The 18,053-nt window shown below is 41.4% G+C and overlaps 2 protein-coding genes across 2 annotated transcripts; one reads left to right on the top strand and one right to left on the bottom strand.

Annotated features, from left to right (window-relative positions):
* The first annotated feature begins 631 nt into the window (after positions 1 to 631).
* On the top strand, positions 632 to 13,214 carry lcp1 (lymphocyte cytosolic protein 1 (L-plastin)). Its single transcript, XM_076109801.1, has 16 exons — positions 632 to 773; positions 6,259 to 6,340; positions 6,810 to 6,958; positions 7,104 to 7,227; positions 7,506 to 7,638; positions 8,190 to 8,271; positions 8,371 to 8,536; positions 8,830 to 8,972; positions 9,232 to 9,327; positions 9,986 to 10,181; positions 10,588 to 10,666; positions 10,822 to 10,936; positions 11,567 to 11,700; positions 11,998 to 12,118; positions 12,457 to 12,581; positions 12,721 to 13,214. The coding sequence occupies exons 2-16, from the start codon at positions 6,274 to 6,276 to the stop codon at positions 12,851 to 12,853; spliced, it is 1,863 nt and encodes a 620-aa protein (XP_075965916.1). The 5' UTR covers positions 632 to 773; positions 6,259 to 6,273; the 3' UTR covers positions 12,854 to 13,214.
* Positions 13,215 to 13,551: 337 nt separating this feature from the next.
* Positions 13,552 to 17,493, bottom strand: cnot11 (CCR4-NOT transcription complex, subunit 11). Its single transcript, XM_076109815.1, has 7 exons — positions 16,671 to 17,493; positions 16,075 to 16,239; positions 15,731 to 15,883; positions 15,005 to 15,207; positions 14,689 to 14,891; positions 14,256 to 14,352; positions 13,552 to 14,101 (listed from the first exon to the last, which is right to left on the bottom strand). Exons 1-7 carry the CDS (start codon positions 16,987 to 16,989, stop codon positions 13,907 to 13,909), a joined length of 1,335 nt encoding a protein of 444 aa, XP_075965930.1. The 5' UTR covers positions 16,990 to 17,493; the 3' UTR covers positions 13,552 to 13,906.
* Positions 17,494 to 18,053: the final 560 nt, after the last annotated feature.

Genomic DNA, 18,053 nt, shown 5'->3' with positions numbered 1-18,053 from the left:
TGTCTATCTTCACCCTCCTGCCTCTCTACATGTCTTTATCTTATCGGTCTTCAGTTTTACCAGTATTTCCTCATTACTACCTGTCTGACTCTCTTATTTACCTCCTTGTCTCTAATTATCTGCTATACCTTTGATTGGTATTTTAAACTACGCGTGTGTGTCTTTGCCTGGCGGTATCCACCTGTCTTTTCTGTCTTTCTGTCCACCTCACTCTACCAGTCCGTCTCTACATTGACATTTAAAACTGCCCGTCTGCCGTTCTGGCTACTCAACTGTATCTGTATCCTCTTCATCTAACTGTCTGTCTCTCTAAACACCTGTCTATCTGGCTGCTTGATTTAAATGTCACAGGAAGGACCAACAGTATTGTATTCAGATATAAAATAAAAAACTGTGTCCATTAAAATAATTGACACATCCAGTTGATCAGAATTGTGAATGTGGTCTCTATCGCCACCTTATTCTGATCATGACAGCATTTTAAATGAAGCCCTCAGTCCTGTAACATCTAAAGGTGGTCACCTTCGCTAGCAGCCAGCGTGCATTGCCATATAAAGACAAAACCTCTTTCATTCCCGTTTCTGAAGGCTAGCGTGTCACTTCCTTCCATGTAGATTTGAATAGAGGCGTCGTCGCACTGCTTTTGGTGGCGACTCAGTGCGCTGCCTGTCAAGCAGTGAGTCGCACAGCAGCCAGACGAACCAACCGAGGAAGAGAGAGACTAATAGTCCTCCACGCCCAGAGATCACCAGCCTCCTCGCCTCACCTCTCAGGTAACTAAACGTGAGATCAGGGGGCCTCTGGTCCACACTGGTGTTTCCTGAAGGCATCACTGTGAGATGAAAGACCCCTGAGAGGTTCTTTTTTACTATTCTGTATGTTCTTTTTGAAAGAGGGATGGCAGAAAAGAACAAGAGGGGAAGACAGAGTGTGTTTGTCATCTTATTTTGTTGTATTATATCTACATTTTCACAATCCAAACGCCTGACTGTTCTTCACTGCAGTCCAGGTTTATGCGAACAAATTGTCCCACTTCTTTAAACGAGCACGAAGCAACAACTAAAAACATAAAACCTGGATATCTTACGTTTTACAACTTTGTGCCCGTCACGACAAAAAAAATCATACAAAACTTGTACAACTGAAAAGATAAGAGCAGTTGGAGGCAGAGTGAGGCCTTCAGGGGAGAGGAAGAAGAAGTTAAAACCACTGCAGCGAGCTGAAAGGGAAGTTTGCGGTTAGCCTCACTTCAACTGCTACGAAATCCTTCCAGAGACTCCGCCATCAGCTCAGGGCTGTGTTTCTTTAGTCTTTTATACTTTGACGTTGTGAATAAAGTTAGTGAAACTCAAGCACGTGTGAGGCATGCTGAGGTTCAGCTCATGCAAATACACTCTCACAGATAGAAGCCACGCTGCTCAGAGACAATCCTGTTTTATTGTCTGAAGATTGATTTATAAAGTCTGAAGTACCTCACTTCTTTGATCAGTCACAGATTCAGAAATTGAATTGCACTCACAGTTGAATAACCACGTTCACTGTATGTCTGTGGTTGTGTCAATGTGTCAATGTGGGAGAGAGTTGGTTGATTCCCAGTAAAACCGAGGCAGTTCTAGGGCTGCAAGTAACAATTGTTTTCCTTTTTCGATCAATTGATCCACCACTTAGTGTTTAAAATGCCTAAAAATTCAATCAAAATGCCCTAGAGCCCGAGTCGACCTCTTCAAATGTCTCGTTGTGTCTTAAACCCAAATATAATCAGTTTACAGTGATTAACAAAACTGAGAAAAGCAGCGAATCCTCACATTTGAGAAGCTGGAACCAACAACAGTTTGTTATTTTTGCTTAATTTATGAAACAATTATCAAAACTGTTGGCGGGTTAATTAATCAGTTATAATGGCTTAGTTGTTTCAGGACTAGGCGTCGTCACTGGGATTCAAACCACAAACCCTCTCAGTGGCGCTGCCTTGTTTTACACATTGAGGTGCTGCACACAGAGATCTGAACCCTGTGAATCATTAGAGAAATCCACCTCTTTCCGGGGTCCACACATAAGAAAATTTCAATATAAAAACATTAATACAATCATTAAAGTAAGGTCCAAAAGAAATGAATTAAAATGGAAAGCACAAATCCGCTAATCTTTATTTTATTCCTTTTTTGGGGGGTGAGGGGGGGTGTTTTGTTTATCAATAGGTGGTTCAAATAACCTCATATGATATAAATATAATAAAGACAAAGAGTGTGGTATAGTGTGACAGATGATGGCTAACAATTACAACAATCCTGCAGCAAAGGAGACAACATCAGGACAGATTCAGCCAAAAGGAAAGAAAACTACAATTTCACAGAGCAAAGCTAAAGTAGTCAATTAAAACAATAGAAACAATGATGACAGTTAAGATAATTAAATAATACAAATGGCTGCAAAGAAGGTGGAGCTTGTTGCCATGGACAGAAACGGTAAAGTAGACGTGCAGAGTATCTCCAGTTTTGCACCTTTAAATGTCAGACTGAGTCACTTAACTAAAATCAGCACAAACAAAGCTGATGAGAAGTGAATGTTTAAAACTGTTCAGAGGTTCTTTGTAGCTGCTGAGTTTCATTTCTGCTTCTTCAGGACAGACAGAGCAGAGCTGCTGTCACATTTAGACTTTAGAGAAGGAACAAATGTTCCTTAAAACAACATTTTAGAGAAGAGACGTAATGTCATCTCTTACTTTAAAGCTTAAACTGAGCTTTTAAATGTCCTAATTCAGGGGTCACGTGTGCTCGGATAAAAATAAACTTCAGTTGTTTTACCCGTAAACGATTATCAATTCATGTTAATCAACAACATTATGAAAGGTTTCCGGGTGTCTTCCCCAAACACAAAGATTAAAGATAATATGGAACAAAGTCTGCAGGTAATCAATCTTGTTATTTTCCTGACAACAGAGATACTTTCAATCACTCTGACAGAAGCCAATCAGGAGGCAGGAGCACGAGGGAAATTGCATTTTAATATTAATGTTTATTTTACATTAATATAAAAAAGTTTCACAGTTTCACAAGACTATTATCTACAAGTAATGGATACCTCAATCTGAGATTTTGAAGGAAGTAGTTTCAGTTCTTAACTGTCGGCTTCTGGGGTTTGATAAGAACTGAATTCGTATGTATTTTATCAAGAGCCTTCAAGCTGATTTAATCTGAAAGCAAACAGGAAACGATTGACTTCACGACTCCCCCGTCTGAACTTCACACTTTCCTGCATCATGAGCAAGCTGACACGCTGCAGCGTGAATATGTTAGATTTAAAGGTGACAACCAAACCTGTTGAGGTGAGCTAACCTCAGCATCTCTGCTCCAATTGTTGAATTCAATTCAGTTAGATTTAGAGCTGCAACATTTTGTCAATTGACAGAAAAATTATTGGCAACTACTTTGATAATATATTGATTGTTTCAGTCATTTTTAAAGCAAAATTCCAACATTTTTAGATTCTCAGTTGTGATGATTTGCCGTCTTCCAAACTGAACATCTTTGGGTTTTGAAAAAAGACGTTATGAAATTGTAATGTTCTTTTCACTATAATCTGACATTTAATAGACCAAACAAATAATGCATTGATAGAGAATAATCAGGAGACTAACTGATGATCAATTAATCTTCAGTTGCTGCCTTAATTCAAGACAATTCAGTTTAATTTAAAATTAAATTAATCAACTTTTATGATCCTCAGCAGTGGAGCAATTACAAAGTATGTAGCAGAGCATCTCAATAAATCAGCTAGAACAGTTTCTTTTTATGCTTTTTAAATGCAGATTTATTCAGAATAAAATGTTCGACTTTTTCTTGAATTTTTTTAGTTTATTTTCATATTTCTTTTCCAAATTTAGATAATGATGGAGCATGTCAGGTCAGGAGTTTTATTTTATTTTTATTGAATTGATAACTAATGCTCTTGAATTATAACTGTAACAGCAGGAACGGGTTGTTCTCCGGTCAGTTGAGCAACATTGAGGAGTTTATAAGTACTGAACCAACTTCATGTTAAGACTAGTTCATTCATTACATTCGTCCTTGTCCCCTCCACACTTACAAAATACAGATTTGATACAGTTTGACAGATTAATAGGCCAATATATTATCTTAACGTAGCTTTAGCTGCATATATGTTGGCCAGCAAAAAGCTACATTATGAAAACGTCAAACATGTTTGAAACTAACATTGTTTTCCACGGCTCGCTAATGTTAAAATGTTAGATAACAAGCGTCTTTATAACAGGCTGAAGATGAAGTTCTATCTGTGTGTGTTTTTCATAGCTGATTCAAGATCCGGAGGAGTTTAAAAAACAGTAAAAGCAGCAGCCTGTTAGCTTTTATACTTTTGTGGCAGAAAAGGAAGTAACACATCTCACGTATAAGGACTCCACTCTGTTCTCATTGGCTCACAGATCTGAAGGTTTCAGGTCATGCAGTCTGGACCCTCTTTGAAGTGTGAAGTGCAGGAAAAATGATGTGAACTGGTCTTATTTTCCACTTTGGCTGCTTGTTAGTTAGAGTGCCGTGCTGTTTGAGTCGGATCCGGTCGATTACGTTTTGATTCGGGTTTGATTATCTTTAAGTCTACTTTGGAAGAGGATAGATCAGGTAGAAACCTCTCTATACGACCCTACGTCTTGGAAATCACGTTTATATACTGATGATTTGTTTTGCAAATACATTTAGCAAGAAATTGTTAATTATTGATACAGCAGAGACCAGATAGTTTTTTGTAGGGTTATGCAAGCACTTTAGTTAAGGTTAGGAAAAGATTGTAGTTTCGTTTAAATATTTATATTTTGATGCTTTGAAGACTTTAGGTGGTAAAAGCCCAATTTCTAAGAGACAAGGTTTCCTCACATGGACATACAATATTTTGCTCCCATTGTAATGAGCGGAACAGATCTCTCAGTATACTGTAATATATCATCACTAATTCATTTGGCCTCAGTCTTCACACCGTCGTGTTTCCTCTTCTCATAGTTCAGAGCAGGAAGTTGAATCACTCGTCTTGAGGGTTGAAGTCGGTCTTCTTTGTGGTTTCAAGTGTTCTCCTCAGTATATCACACTCTTTTTTTTAACGTTCTCCTCGATCACATTTATCGCCAAAAAAGGATCTATACACACACACACACACACACACACACACACACACACACACACACACACGCATACACACACACACTGTCTCAGTGAATCACCACAGGCTGAAATATAATGCCCTCTGTGTCATGTAATTTCCTACTTCTCAGAATTGCTTCACTCTTCCTCATGTGCAACCTTTTCCTTTCTTGAGACACAAGAAGTTGATGTTAACAGTTACAGAACTATTGCTGCAGCTAATTTAAAACACATAATGTATTAGTGTGGAGACGTCATATTACTAAATAAAGACAGAACGTTTCCCCCTTTAGTTTCCCCTTCAGTAGCTTTAAAGTTCATGTGGAGATGATACCAAATATGATCCTACAGCCAGCAGCCAGTTAGCTTAGCTTAGCATAAAGACTCTGTGCTCTGACTCTGTCCAAAGGTAACTAAATCCACCTACCAGCACCTCCAAAGCCCACTGATTAGCATGTTATATCATGTTTGTTTGAGGGAGAGTTGCATTGTGGGTAAGGAAGATGAAGACCATCTGAACCAATACCCCTGCTACTATAGTATTTAGTATGTGTCAGTACATAGTACGTTAAATGCAGTATGCCAAATATACCAGGATGTCCTGCTGCACTTTTTCCAGCCAGCTTTTCTGGCTATTTTGACCCACAATCCAGCGGATATATGAGTAAGAGTGTCATAGTGCAATGTAATGAGGAAGTAGTATGTCCCAATTAAATGCATAAAGTACTAAAAGTAAAAAGAAGTACGCAATTTGAAAAGCAGTAGATTTCTCTGCTTCTGCTGGCATCAATTTTCCATTTCCAGCATGAGTCTGACTGTGTTATACAAAAGGAGTGTGATGCTCAGTCCACCGGCCAGAGTACAGACTACCTGTGGGACCAGCAGATCTTATTACAAATGGCAGCAACAAACAAAGAAACACTTCTCTGTCAGGCAGGAAGTGCAGCCGATGCAGGAAGTTGGAGGATGGCAGAAGTGAGAACTATGAGCAGTTTTCATCACATTAGGAGACACCAAGTTCCTCCTTTACACACGTATGCCGAGCCGCTCCATCCTGTCAGGTTCTGACTTTTAATTTAAGGATGTTGTGCTTTTTGTTCTGTTTCAGTTTCAGGTTCCCACCATGACCACCCCAACGCCGATCTCTCCGGAGGAACAGGAGGAACTTAGAGAAGCCTTCGCCAAGATTGGTAAGTGAACTGACAGAGGATCCTGTCACCTCCTCTTTTGATTCAACCAGCAAAGGACGGGTGCATCAGAAATATACAAAACACACTGAACTTTAGATATTATAGGTTTGCACCTCACCGTTAACCTGTTTACATTTCTGGCATTGTGTACATTTGTTTTTTTGCACCTTATTGATATTTTCAGTTGTTTACAATTGTTTTATTTGCACAATAACTTCCCTTGGGATATATTATTAATCCTTTCTAAAACCCTTCAGTTGTAACTTACTCATTTTGAAATTGTCCTTTTAAAGATTTGACGTTTTTTACTTTTAGCATTTACAAATCCAAACCAGTCTGTCCTCTTTATAGTTCTGAGTAATAAAGGTTACATTTAAAATGAATATTCTGAAACTAGGGAAAAACGGTATTAAAGTTATGCTGTCTGTTTCCTGTGTTTGACCTCTGACCTCTTTCCATTCTCCTCCAGATGTGGACAAGAATGGGTTCATCAGCAAGGCTGAGCTCACCGAGCTTTTCAGGGCTGCTAACCTGGCGCTGCCGGGCTACAGGGTCCGAGAGATCGTCCAAGAGCTGACCAAGACCACCGACCAGCTCACCTTTGACGAGTTTACTCAGGTGAGTCCACGGGTCAAACGTTCAGAACGAAATGCTCAAAGATGATCTGACCCCTGCTGTCGAAACCTTGAACCTCTTCCCTTTTTGTAAACTGTCTTTGGTGTGAATTCATTACTGATCTTTATACTCGTGTGTCGACCGTCAGATTGTCCACGGGCTGAAGAGCTCGGAGGTGGCAAAGACCTTCAGGAAGGCGATCAATAAAAAGGAGGGAATCTGTAACGTGGCAGGAACCTCAGAGCAGTCCGGCACTCAGCACTCATACTCAGGTCTGTGATCAGTGACACACACACACACACACACGCACACACACACACACACACACACACACACACACACACACACACACACACACACACACACACACACACACACATAGCCTTAAGGATGTGAAAGCACAACTTATCTTGTTTTTCACACAGCTGAAGAAAGAGTATTATTTGTATTCAAGTTCAACATTTTCCGTATATCAGGGCTTTGTAAGAGCACCTTGTTTTTGGTTTTGGCTGCTCTCTGTGACCCGCTGTGTGGTTTCCTGTGTCTGCAGAGGAGGAGAAAGTGGCCTTTGTGAACTGGATCAATAAAGCTCTGGAGAAGGATGCCGACTGTAAACATGTTCTGCCGATGGATCCCAACACCGACGACCTGTTCACCGCTATGGGAGACGGGATCGTTCTGTGGTACGTTCTGCTGAGAAAAATATACCGTCAGATTTCTTTTAAGGATTTTTCAACATTTTGAAAGTTCGCTTTTTTTGCTCTCTTGCTGAAAGTTACAGATTGATGCGACTATAATGTCTATAAATTGCATATGACGCTGGAGCCAGCAGCTTAGCTTAGCTTAGCATAAAGACTGGAAACAGTGGGAAACAGCGTTACAAAATCCACCTACCGACATCTCTAAAGCTCACTAATTGATATGTTATATCTTCTTTTTGCTAATCTATACAAATACTGAAGAGTAAAAACAACAAATTAGGTGCTGGTAGGTTAATTTTAATACCTTTGTACAGAGCCATGCTAGTCTTTGTGCTAAGCTAACCCTCTGCTGACTGTAGCTTCATATTCACTGTAAAAACATAAGAGTGGTATGAATCTAAACATCTAATTCTCAGCAAAAAAGCAAAGTGTGTAATTCCCGAAATGTCAAACTGTTCGTTTAAAGTATGTTTAAGGATGTGCTTTATTCTATAAACGTTTCGTTAAAATGTTACAATGTTCTCGCTTGTTAGTAAGATGATCAACCTGTCTGTCCCGGACACCATCGACGAGAGAACCATCAACAAGAAGAAGCTCACACCTTTCACTATCCAGGTGAGACAGGAAGTGTCAGATTCAGTTTGGTCCCACTGTTACCTGCTCTGCTCCGTGTGTGTTTGTTTACATCCTGCGTCGTGTCGTTCGGCCCAACAGGAGAACCTGAACTTGGCTCTGAACTCGTCGTCGGCCATCGGCTGCCACGTGGTCAACATCGGAGCTGAGGACCTGAAGGAGGGCAGGCAGCACCTGGTCCTGGGTCTGCTGTGGCAGGTCATCAAGATCGGGCTGTTCGCCGACATCGAGCTCAGCAAGAATGAAGGTGTGTGTGTGTGTGTGTGTGTGTGTGTGTGTGTGTGTGTGTGTGTGTGTGTTCATCTTGATTCAACTTTGAACAGCAAAACTAATTACAGCCTCAAAAATGACCCCAGAGTTTAAAGGAATACGCTTATTTGCCTTCTTGCTGGGAGTTAGATGTTCAGTCTGTACAGTTAGCTTAGCACAAAAAGTGGAAACTAGGGAAAACAGCTAGCCTGGCTCTGTCCAAAGGTAACAAAATCAACCCTAGCAGCACCTCTAAAGCTCACTGATGAACACGTTACACGTTGTGTGCAGCTCTGATCGCTCTGCTGCGTGATGGAGAAAGTCTGGAGGATCTGATGAAACTTTCCCCGGAGGAACTGCTGCTGCGTTGGGCCAACTATCACCTGGAGGAGGCTGGCTGCGCCAAGATCAATAACTTCAGCTCTGACATCAAGGTTATCATCACACACACACGCACACACACGCACACACACGCACACACACACACAGACACACACACACACACACACACACACACACACACACAAAACAATAGACACATCTGTTCCAGTCAAAGAAAAGAAGATTCTCGACAATAAAATCAATACTGTTGATTTTCTATCTGCTTTAAAAAACAAAAGACAAAGACAGATTAAATATGTAAATATGTTCTGTTAAAGGCAAATCCCCCTCTTAACTCCCAAACTGTTTCAGGACTCCAAGGCGTACTTCAACCTCCTGAACCAGGTGGCACCCAAAGGAGACGAGGAGGGAATTCCCCCCATCGCCATCGACGTGTCAGGACTCAGGGTGAGAGACTCCGACATCATGTGGAGGAATCACACAATATCTGTTCAATAGCTATAATTTGGCAGCTTTAACTTTAAAGGAATAGTTTGTCATTTTGGGGAAAAAAGGTTGTTGAACTATTCCTTTAGCCTAATTAATGATCTCATCAGTTCACTTGTTAACCTTCGTGTATCAGGTATTGTTACTCTCATCTGGAAATGGAGTTGACAATTTAATTTACATTTTAGTTGAGGCTCTGGGGATAAGGAGGGATTTCTAAAACTGACTTGACTTTTCACTTGGCTCTTATATAGAGAGACTAACTCTAAGTGTATGAATATAAATGAGTGCTGAAACTCACAACTATTTACTTACTTGATTAATCTGCAGACTATTTTCTATCATTACTTTCAATTCTCTGGTATAAATGTCAGAAAATTGTGGAAAATAATCAGGTTTGTTTTTACAAAAAAATGACTTAAAGCTCGAGGTGACGCCTTCAAATCGCTTGTTTTTAAAGCAACAGTCTAATAATAATAATGATATAATATAGTAATAATAAACTTGGAAATAAAACGGTGCTAGCTTTCATAGAAATCTGAGAGAAGTGATTTAAAAGATGTTTAAATGTTTGATCTGAATGTGAGATGAACACAGTTGTCGTCGTCCATCTCTGCAGGAGAAGGACGACCTGAAGCGGGCCGAGTGCATGCTGGATCAGGCCGACCGGCTCGGATGCAGACAGTTCGTCATGCCAACAGATGTCGTCCGCGGCAACCCCAAATTGAACTTGGCTTTTGTCGCCAATCTGTTCAACAAGTACCCGGCTCTGAAGAAACCAGAGAACCAGGACATCGACTGGAGCTCCATCGAAGGTGAGTTCATCCACAGAGAAGGAATATGAGACGATCTGTTCTTCTCTCTCCTCATCTCAACATCTTTATTTATGGAAGGGTGCACGTTTTTATTTACAGCAATTTATTTATTAACATTCAGGCCATCTGCAAGCGCTGTAGTCTTGTCACAGCATTCTCTGTCACACAGTCAAGTCTGAAAAATCCACCGAGAAGTCTGGAAATTTGAAATTTAAAACATGTCGGACCGCTGTACTTTCAGGATTTCTACATTGTTGTCAAACACAAAGACGCAGTTCACAGTTTGCTGCTTTCAACTGATATATTTACAGTAATAATAATACAGAGAATCAGATATCAGCTTCACGTTACACTGTACTTCAGTAATTCCTGTCTTTTAATGGGAGCACTGATGTTGTTCTTTCAGGTGAAACCAGGGAGGAGCGAACCTTCAGGAACTGGATGAACTCACTGGGGGTCAATCCTCGTGTCAACCACCTCTACGTGTAAGAACACTCACTCTTCTTCTCTGACCACTACGATGCTTTGACAACCATTTAAAAACCTGAAGCAGATGGAGCCAAACGGAGCCAAATACACCTGATAATTATCTGATGGTGGCCCCGCAGTAAAAGTCATTTAATGTGTGTGTTTGTTACAGAGACATCGATGACGCCCTGGTGATCTTCCAGCTGTACGAGAAGATCAAGGTACCGGTGGACTGGGACAAAGTCAACAAGCCTCCGTACTCTAAACTGGGCAGCAACATGAAGAAGGTACGACAAGCAAAGTTCAAGTCTGTTACGGTTGAGAATTATGTTTCACGCTAGAGTTTAAATACTGAGAAAAAGCTCAGCAAATACTAACATGCTGATGCCAGCAGGTTTAATGGTTCATCTTCTTGTGATTAGCAATAAACACAAAGAACAAATGACGCTGACAGGAAAGTCATTAGTTTTTCAGGAATTTGGTCATAAACCAAAGTATTTGACAAGTGTGTGTGTGTGTGTGTGTGTGTGTGTGTGTGTGTTGTTATAAAAAGATCAACACACACCTTCCTTTTTTTATTCCAACAGGAAGTTCTGCAATATGTGTGTCGTATTTTAGTTTTCTGAGATATTTCTGGAGCCGTCTCACCTCCTGCAAGTGATTTTAATTTTGTCCAGCTATGAGCAGCTCCACCATGTCCTTTGTGCATTGCATTGTGGGAGAATAATGTGTGACAGCACACTCAGAAGTCAACAGATTAAGCCTGATTACTGTGTGATTTGAGCACACACAACATGCTTTGTGACGCACTGAAAAAGCAGAAAGAAACTGTTTGTGTAGCTCTAAAAATGAAATACTTCCAGCAAATACAACTGGACTGTGACTAAAATAGAATATAATTCTTCTGTGTGTTCCAGCTGGAGAACTGTAACTACGCAGTGGAGTTGGGGAAGAAGGAGGCCAAATTCTCCCTGGTGGGAATCGCAGGTCAGGACCTGAACGCAGGGAATCGAAAGCTCACCCTCGCTCTGCTCTGGCAGCTCATGAGGAGGTAACAACACCTTTGTGTTTTAAACCTTCATTTTTAAAGAGGTAACAAAAACATCTGTTTTCTTAAAGGAATACGCCAACAAAAATAATGTTTTAAGTACCAAAGTGGTTCTGAAAAGTATGTTTCAGAGAACGACACGTCTTTAAAAGCATTTAATTCAGTTCCCTCAGCTATAAAAGAAGACCTTATGTTTTTGTATCAACCCTGGGCAGGTGAAGCTTTTATTTTGAAAGCAGGTGTTGTTGTGCTCTCCCCTCATGCTGCCTGTGCAGGACTGATCGCTGTCTGTTCCCTCAGATACACGCTGAACATCCTGGAGGACTTGGGCGACGGTCAGAAAGTGACGGATGACACCATCGTGACCTGGGTCAACGACATGCTCACACAGGCTGGAAAATCCAAAATCTCCAGCTTTAAGGTAACTGAAGCACAAAGATACACACGAAGATAGACGAGGATAGACATGAAGGAAGAATCTGAAGATTTTACAAGATTGAATAACAAAATATTATCTTATGAATGATATCAAAACCTGTCAGGCCGCCTGGTTATTAGATCAGATATTGTGCAAATAATATTTTTTAATACTGTATTTATACAATGTCTTATGACATACTATACTATGACTTTTTTATGATATATTTATGCCATCCTTTCCTATGACAGTTTTATTTATAGTTCTACTGGCAGCTGTGCAGTTCTGGTTAGACAGAGGTTCATTAGTGTGTGTGTGTGTGTGTGTGTGTGTGTGTGTAGGACGGGTCTATCAGCAGCAGTATGCCAGTTCTGGACTTGATCGATGCCATCCAGCCCGGATCGATCAGATACGACCTGCTGAAGACAGAAGATCTAACTGAAGAGGAGAAACTCAACAATGCAAAGTATTGACACATTTGTTACTAATTATTTCACATAATTTCCATCTTCTATGTCATTTCATAAGTCTTGTAGAAAGAGAGAGATTGTGAGTCAGTGTTTGGAGACGAACAGTTCTTCTCATCTCTGTCATTGTGTTGACAGGTACGCCATCTCCATGGCCAGGAAAATCGGCACCCGGGTGTACGCGCTGCCTGAGGACCTGGTGGAGGTGAAACCTAAGATGGTGATGACGGTGTTCGCCTGCCTCATGGCTCGCGGCATGAAGAGAGCCTAACGACCACATCCACCTAAATATATTGGCTATACAGGGTTTCTGACCGGGTACAGATATTAGGTTATGGTACACATGTAGGAAGTGATGTCTGAAGGCAAAGGGACATTAGAACGTTTATTTTGGTACAACCACTGCAGTCTATTCCTTTTACACACACACACACTTTAGAAAAGTCCAGACTTTAAACTCAAACAGAACTTCCTGGAGTTTGATTCTACAAACAATTTAAAGCAATCTGATTGTTAAACTCTTTGTTGTAATATTGCCTTTTTCTTTTCTAAAAACATCTCACTTATGTGCAGCAGTGAAGCAGGTTAACGCCAAATGTATTGAACAAATAAACAGATTTTTGTATTAAGAACTGTGTTGTTATTGTACGAGAGAGAGATTGTCCTGTAACAACTAATATCACTTAACATGTAAAGAGTCACTCCCTGAAAATCTCGTCTATGCTGACACGACTGAATGTTTATAATTAGCGTACAAACATGAGTGGTATAAATCTGAACATCTGACTCGAGAGTACACGTTTCTCACATCGTCACTGAGGAACAGCTCGACGTCTACAGACAGTAAAGTCCTCAGTGCCTCAGCCCCGTTGTGTCTTTATAAATGGTTAGCTGCGTTAAGTTGATTCATGTCATAAATATTTACCTGATAAATTAAAACATCAATGAAAGAACAGAAATACCACAAGATTGAATTAAACACTCTGTTTAATTTGAGAAAAATCGCAAGATTTCCAAAGGAAAGAGAGCCCTGGTTAAAAAAATGAAAAGGTGAACGGAGTTGATCCTTTTTTTTTTAACTTCTGGAAAAGAGAAAAGGGGGAAATGGTGACAGAGTTCAGAGGCAGAACTGGATTTTAAGGTCTGAAGAAAACGTCACTACATATTTACAATATTAACTCGCTTTAGTTCCGGCTCCTGTGACGTACAAAGACATGAAGAATGTTCAAACAAACCGCGTCCCTCTGATAGTTTTGATAAACGTGGCATTATTTTAGTAATTCGGGCCACTTCCACCGTCCGTGCAGTGTCTCTGTGAGCGTCGTTATTTGGCCGGTTTGGCCTCGCCGGTGTCTCCGGTGTCCAGGGTCTTGAGGAGGCGGAACAGGCCGGCGGCTTCTCGGATGCGGCTGAACTCGATGCAGAAGGCCTGAACCTCGATGAAGAGGTCCTGGACGTTGATGATCTTGTTTCGGATCAGCGACTGGAGGAAGACGCAGACCAGACGGACCAGGCGGTTCTGGAGGACAGCGTATTATAAATGAATAAATAAAGAATGTACAGGAGGAGAATTACTGACATATTCAATGAATTTCTTTCTGTTTTTGTTCAACCGAAGATCTGATAAAACACAGCATTTTAACTATAGTTATGAGCAAGGTGTTGTACTCTACCTGCATGTACTTGTCTTTGATTTGCTCACAGGTGGAGATGCAGTTGGAGATGTAGAGGTGGATGAACTCTGGAGGTAAATCCACAGCTGTGGTCAACCTGAGGAAGCACGAGCAGCGATTTAGGAAAAAAAGAAAAGAAAACCATCGACATTTAAAGAAGAAGTGGCACCTTTAAATACGTGTCCACGACATTATGACAGATGTGTTGATATTGAATGTTTGTGATCAACTGAAGGATGAAGAGTTTCTTTATGTGTTGAGAAAAGTATCCCGCTTCTTTAGCTAAATAAAAACCCTCTTGGATAAGCTGGAAAATGTAATGTCACATTCGTTCGTTAACGTGGCTTCTCTCAGGACAGCGATGCTACAAACATATGATGATCTCAGTTCAAATTTAGGAAAAACACGGGACATTTTACTGCAGCGGCCTCACCTGTTGACGACCTCCATGGAGTGCAGCGACATGTCCATGTTCACCAGCACGGAGAAATACTCCGTGATCTGGCTGCTCTGCATCAGCTTCAGCAGCATCTCGATGGCCACCAGTGGGTTGTTCTCCACCAGGTCAGGGAGCTTCGCCGGGGACAGACCGATGTGATAAACCAACTTTGGGTCCTTCTCCAACTCGGCCAGGAGCTGGAGAGAGAGAGAGAGAGAGACTGATGAAGTAAACCAACACTGAATGCATCTACTAGGAACCAATGGGCTTTAAACAACCATGTGACCGACACAGCGGGACACGAGCTCACCTGTGACTGCTGCTGGGCGGACAGCGGGCTCTTGAAGGCCTTGGACATGATGCGTTTGATCTCCACGCCGGTGCTGTTCTTCACGCACATGGAGCGATCCCATCGGACGCTGTGGTCTGGCTCGGTGGGGTTCAGCCACGCCAGCTCATCCTCGCACACATGCAGAGGAGGCGGCGGCCGGATGAACTCGGGGCGAAAGTGACCTGAGGACGGAGTCGAGAGAGAAGGGATTAGGACTCTGGGATCTAGAGCAGCTTCTGTTTGGTGGTTTCTCACTTTGTTATGCAACCTGGGCACTAGAACATGGAACCACTTCACCTGACAAATGTGTTTTTGTGTTGTGGAGTTTAATATGAACTCCAAATTACCTAAAATTCACCTGGTTACTTGCCAAAGTGACATGTAGAGCAGGTTGAGTTTAAAGACATGAATTTAAGATTTCACTTTGTCTGCAACCAGCTGAGCTATTAGCACTCAGTCAAAAGACAAAATACAGAAGATTGGACAGAAGACTACATTATAACATGCAACAAATCAAATGTTTTCTTTTCATGTGAATAGAAACCAGTGTGTTAACGTTCACTATCTGCCACATTGAACTAAACTTAGTCCCTGGTTCCTTCTGTTCAAACGCAGTTCTGAGACGTCCTGTAACTTTGTTTCTGTTTTCTACACGATGACCAATTCTTCAACTTTAAAAACAACATCAGCATCAAAAACACTTACTCTCCAGAGGAGGTCGGGGCCCTGTGACCAGAGACTCGATGATCTGATTGGCCACGGAGCTGTCGAATCCTGAGTTGGATGAATCTGGATCGGGGTCGTTCAGGATGCTGGGGAAGCTGGCTTTGCTCTGAGTGGGCAGCTCTGACTGACGCTCTGCACAACAAACACGCAAAACATGGAAAATTAAATTACAAAAACAAGGAGCAGGCTGATGGTGTGTGCGCTCCAACAAATTTGTAAAATGCTCAAATTGTTAACTTTTCAGCAAACACTTTAAGCCTTTAAACACAAGCAGTGTTGTTGTTTTTTCCAGTAGATGAACAGTGGTGTAGCCGAGCACTGACCTGCTAACGCTAGCTGCAGTCCACTGATGTCTATGGACTGGGGCATGTTGCCGACGTCCATGCAGGACACCTGCCTGGGCGTCTTTTTGAAGAGATCCCTGGGCGGCGCCAACATCAGCTGAGACAGGAAGAACTTCTCTGGCTGGGTGATGGGAGGCAGGAAGCCTGCAGAGGTCACGTGACACAGGACAGACAAATGTGTAAGACTTATGATGCTTCAAATGTATATTGTATTTTTTTTAAATTAAATTTTGTATCATTTAATCTGTATCTACAAAGTAACTTAAGTTATCAATCAATGTAGTGGAGTAAAAAGTACAATATTTGGCTCAGAAATGTCAATTATAAATAAAGCAGCAGAACATACTGTACTGTACTAAAGTTATTTACAAGTACCTCAAAATTGACCATAAGTACATAAGTACTTAAGTTACTTTCAACTACTGTATTAGTGTAGACATGGTTCAGTGCATGAAATAGTATCTGAAATGAGGATTTCTTCTACTATTAGGGTACACAACAAATGTTAATATAATATATATATTAATATTTAACACACACCTACCGACACAGACCTACACACACTAGAGACCTACCTGAGAGCACCTTCTCCGGCTCCTCCCCGGCAGGTGATGGATTCAGAAGGTGTGCAAACACTGCGGCGAACGGGTTAGCGGCCAGCGGCTCCGTGCGGTACATCTCCCACAGCAGGTAGAGCGCAGTGAGCCGCTGCGGAGAGCTGGGCAGCAGGTCCGGCTGCTGGAGGAGCATGACCAGCACCGAACCCACCCGGAAGTGCTCCGCTTTCCCGAAGTAGTGGTGGAAGTGGGTGGAGAGGCTCTCGAAGGTGTTGGTGCATGCCTCCTCCGATATGATGCTCAGCAGGTTGGACAGCTCCTTCGGGGCGAGGGTCATGGTCTCCTCGCTCCTCGGTGACGTGACTCTTCGGAGAATGGCGTTATAATAAAACTGTAGTTACCGTTAATACCGTTGATCTGTCATCACCTGCGAGACGTCACAGAACGCACTGAAAGTCATCACACGTTAGCAACGAGTTAGCTTAGCCTAGCAGCGCTAACTGGCAAAATCCGGTAAAAGTCATGGCACAAACGGAAGAGTCTGTCCGAGGAAACCCACGCTGATCGGGTCGGTAGCTACATAGGTCTACACAACACCACGAAACATCCACCGAGCTGAGTTATTATGGTCTGGTTGAAGCGTTAAGAGAACTGTTAAACACAGCTCTGCTGCTTTAGCCGTTTAAATTCAGATGTGACCCCCTCCGGAGCGTTGCATTGTGGGTAGCGTAGTTTCATGTTCCAGGGTTTCACTTCCCGCACAAATCGGGACTGTTGTCCTCAAAAGAAAACCCTCGCGCTAACACTTTACGATAAGACGTGACTTTAAATCCTGTTTTATTGTAAAGTGTATGAACCAGTTACCTCCTAGCTAACGCTTTTAAAGACAAAACTGACCAGAAATGAACACTAACTTGACTGGCTAACAACCCTCTTTACCCACAAGCCCTTGCGATGTACTTCCGGGGCTTGCGCTGGAGTAACGGTAAAAATTGTAACCCCTTAAATGGCCCTTGCCAGTTTCTTGCTGGAGCAATAATAATAATCAGTGTTAGTAAGTGACTAAGTTCATTTACTCAGGTACTGTACCTACACTAAGTACAATTTTAGATACTTGTACTTTACTATTTCCATTTTTTACTTTCTACTTCTCAGAGGCAAATATTTTAGGCCCAAATTTACAGCACATTTATCTGATAACTCATCAAATACACTTAAGTTTCATTAATGATAATGAAAATAAAGATTTTGAGTTTGTATATTTAGAGTCATGAATCAGGGGTTTTGTCTTTAACTATTAAAGTAATTAAGTAAATTTATTTTTAAAGAATTACATTTTCTAAACACATTTTACAGTTTGTTATAAATTATGAATCTTGCATTGTTTATATAAATTAGTAA

Source organism: Anarhichas minor, unplaced genomic scaffold (assembly GCF_050575085.1).
Source record: "Anarhichas minor isolate MPS153535 unplaced genomic scaffold, ASM5057508v1 ptg000004l, whole genome shotgun sequence".
Lineage (NCBI taxonomy): Eukaryota > Metazoa > Chordata > Actinopteri > Perciformes > Anarhichadidae > Anarhichas > Anarhichas minor.
Note: the sequence above shows the minus strand (reverse complement) of the source record. Positions and strands in the feature narration are given on the sequence as shown.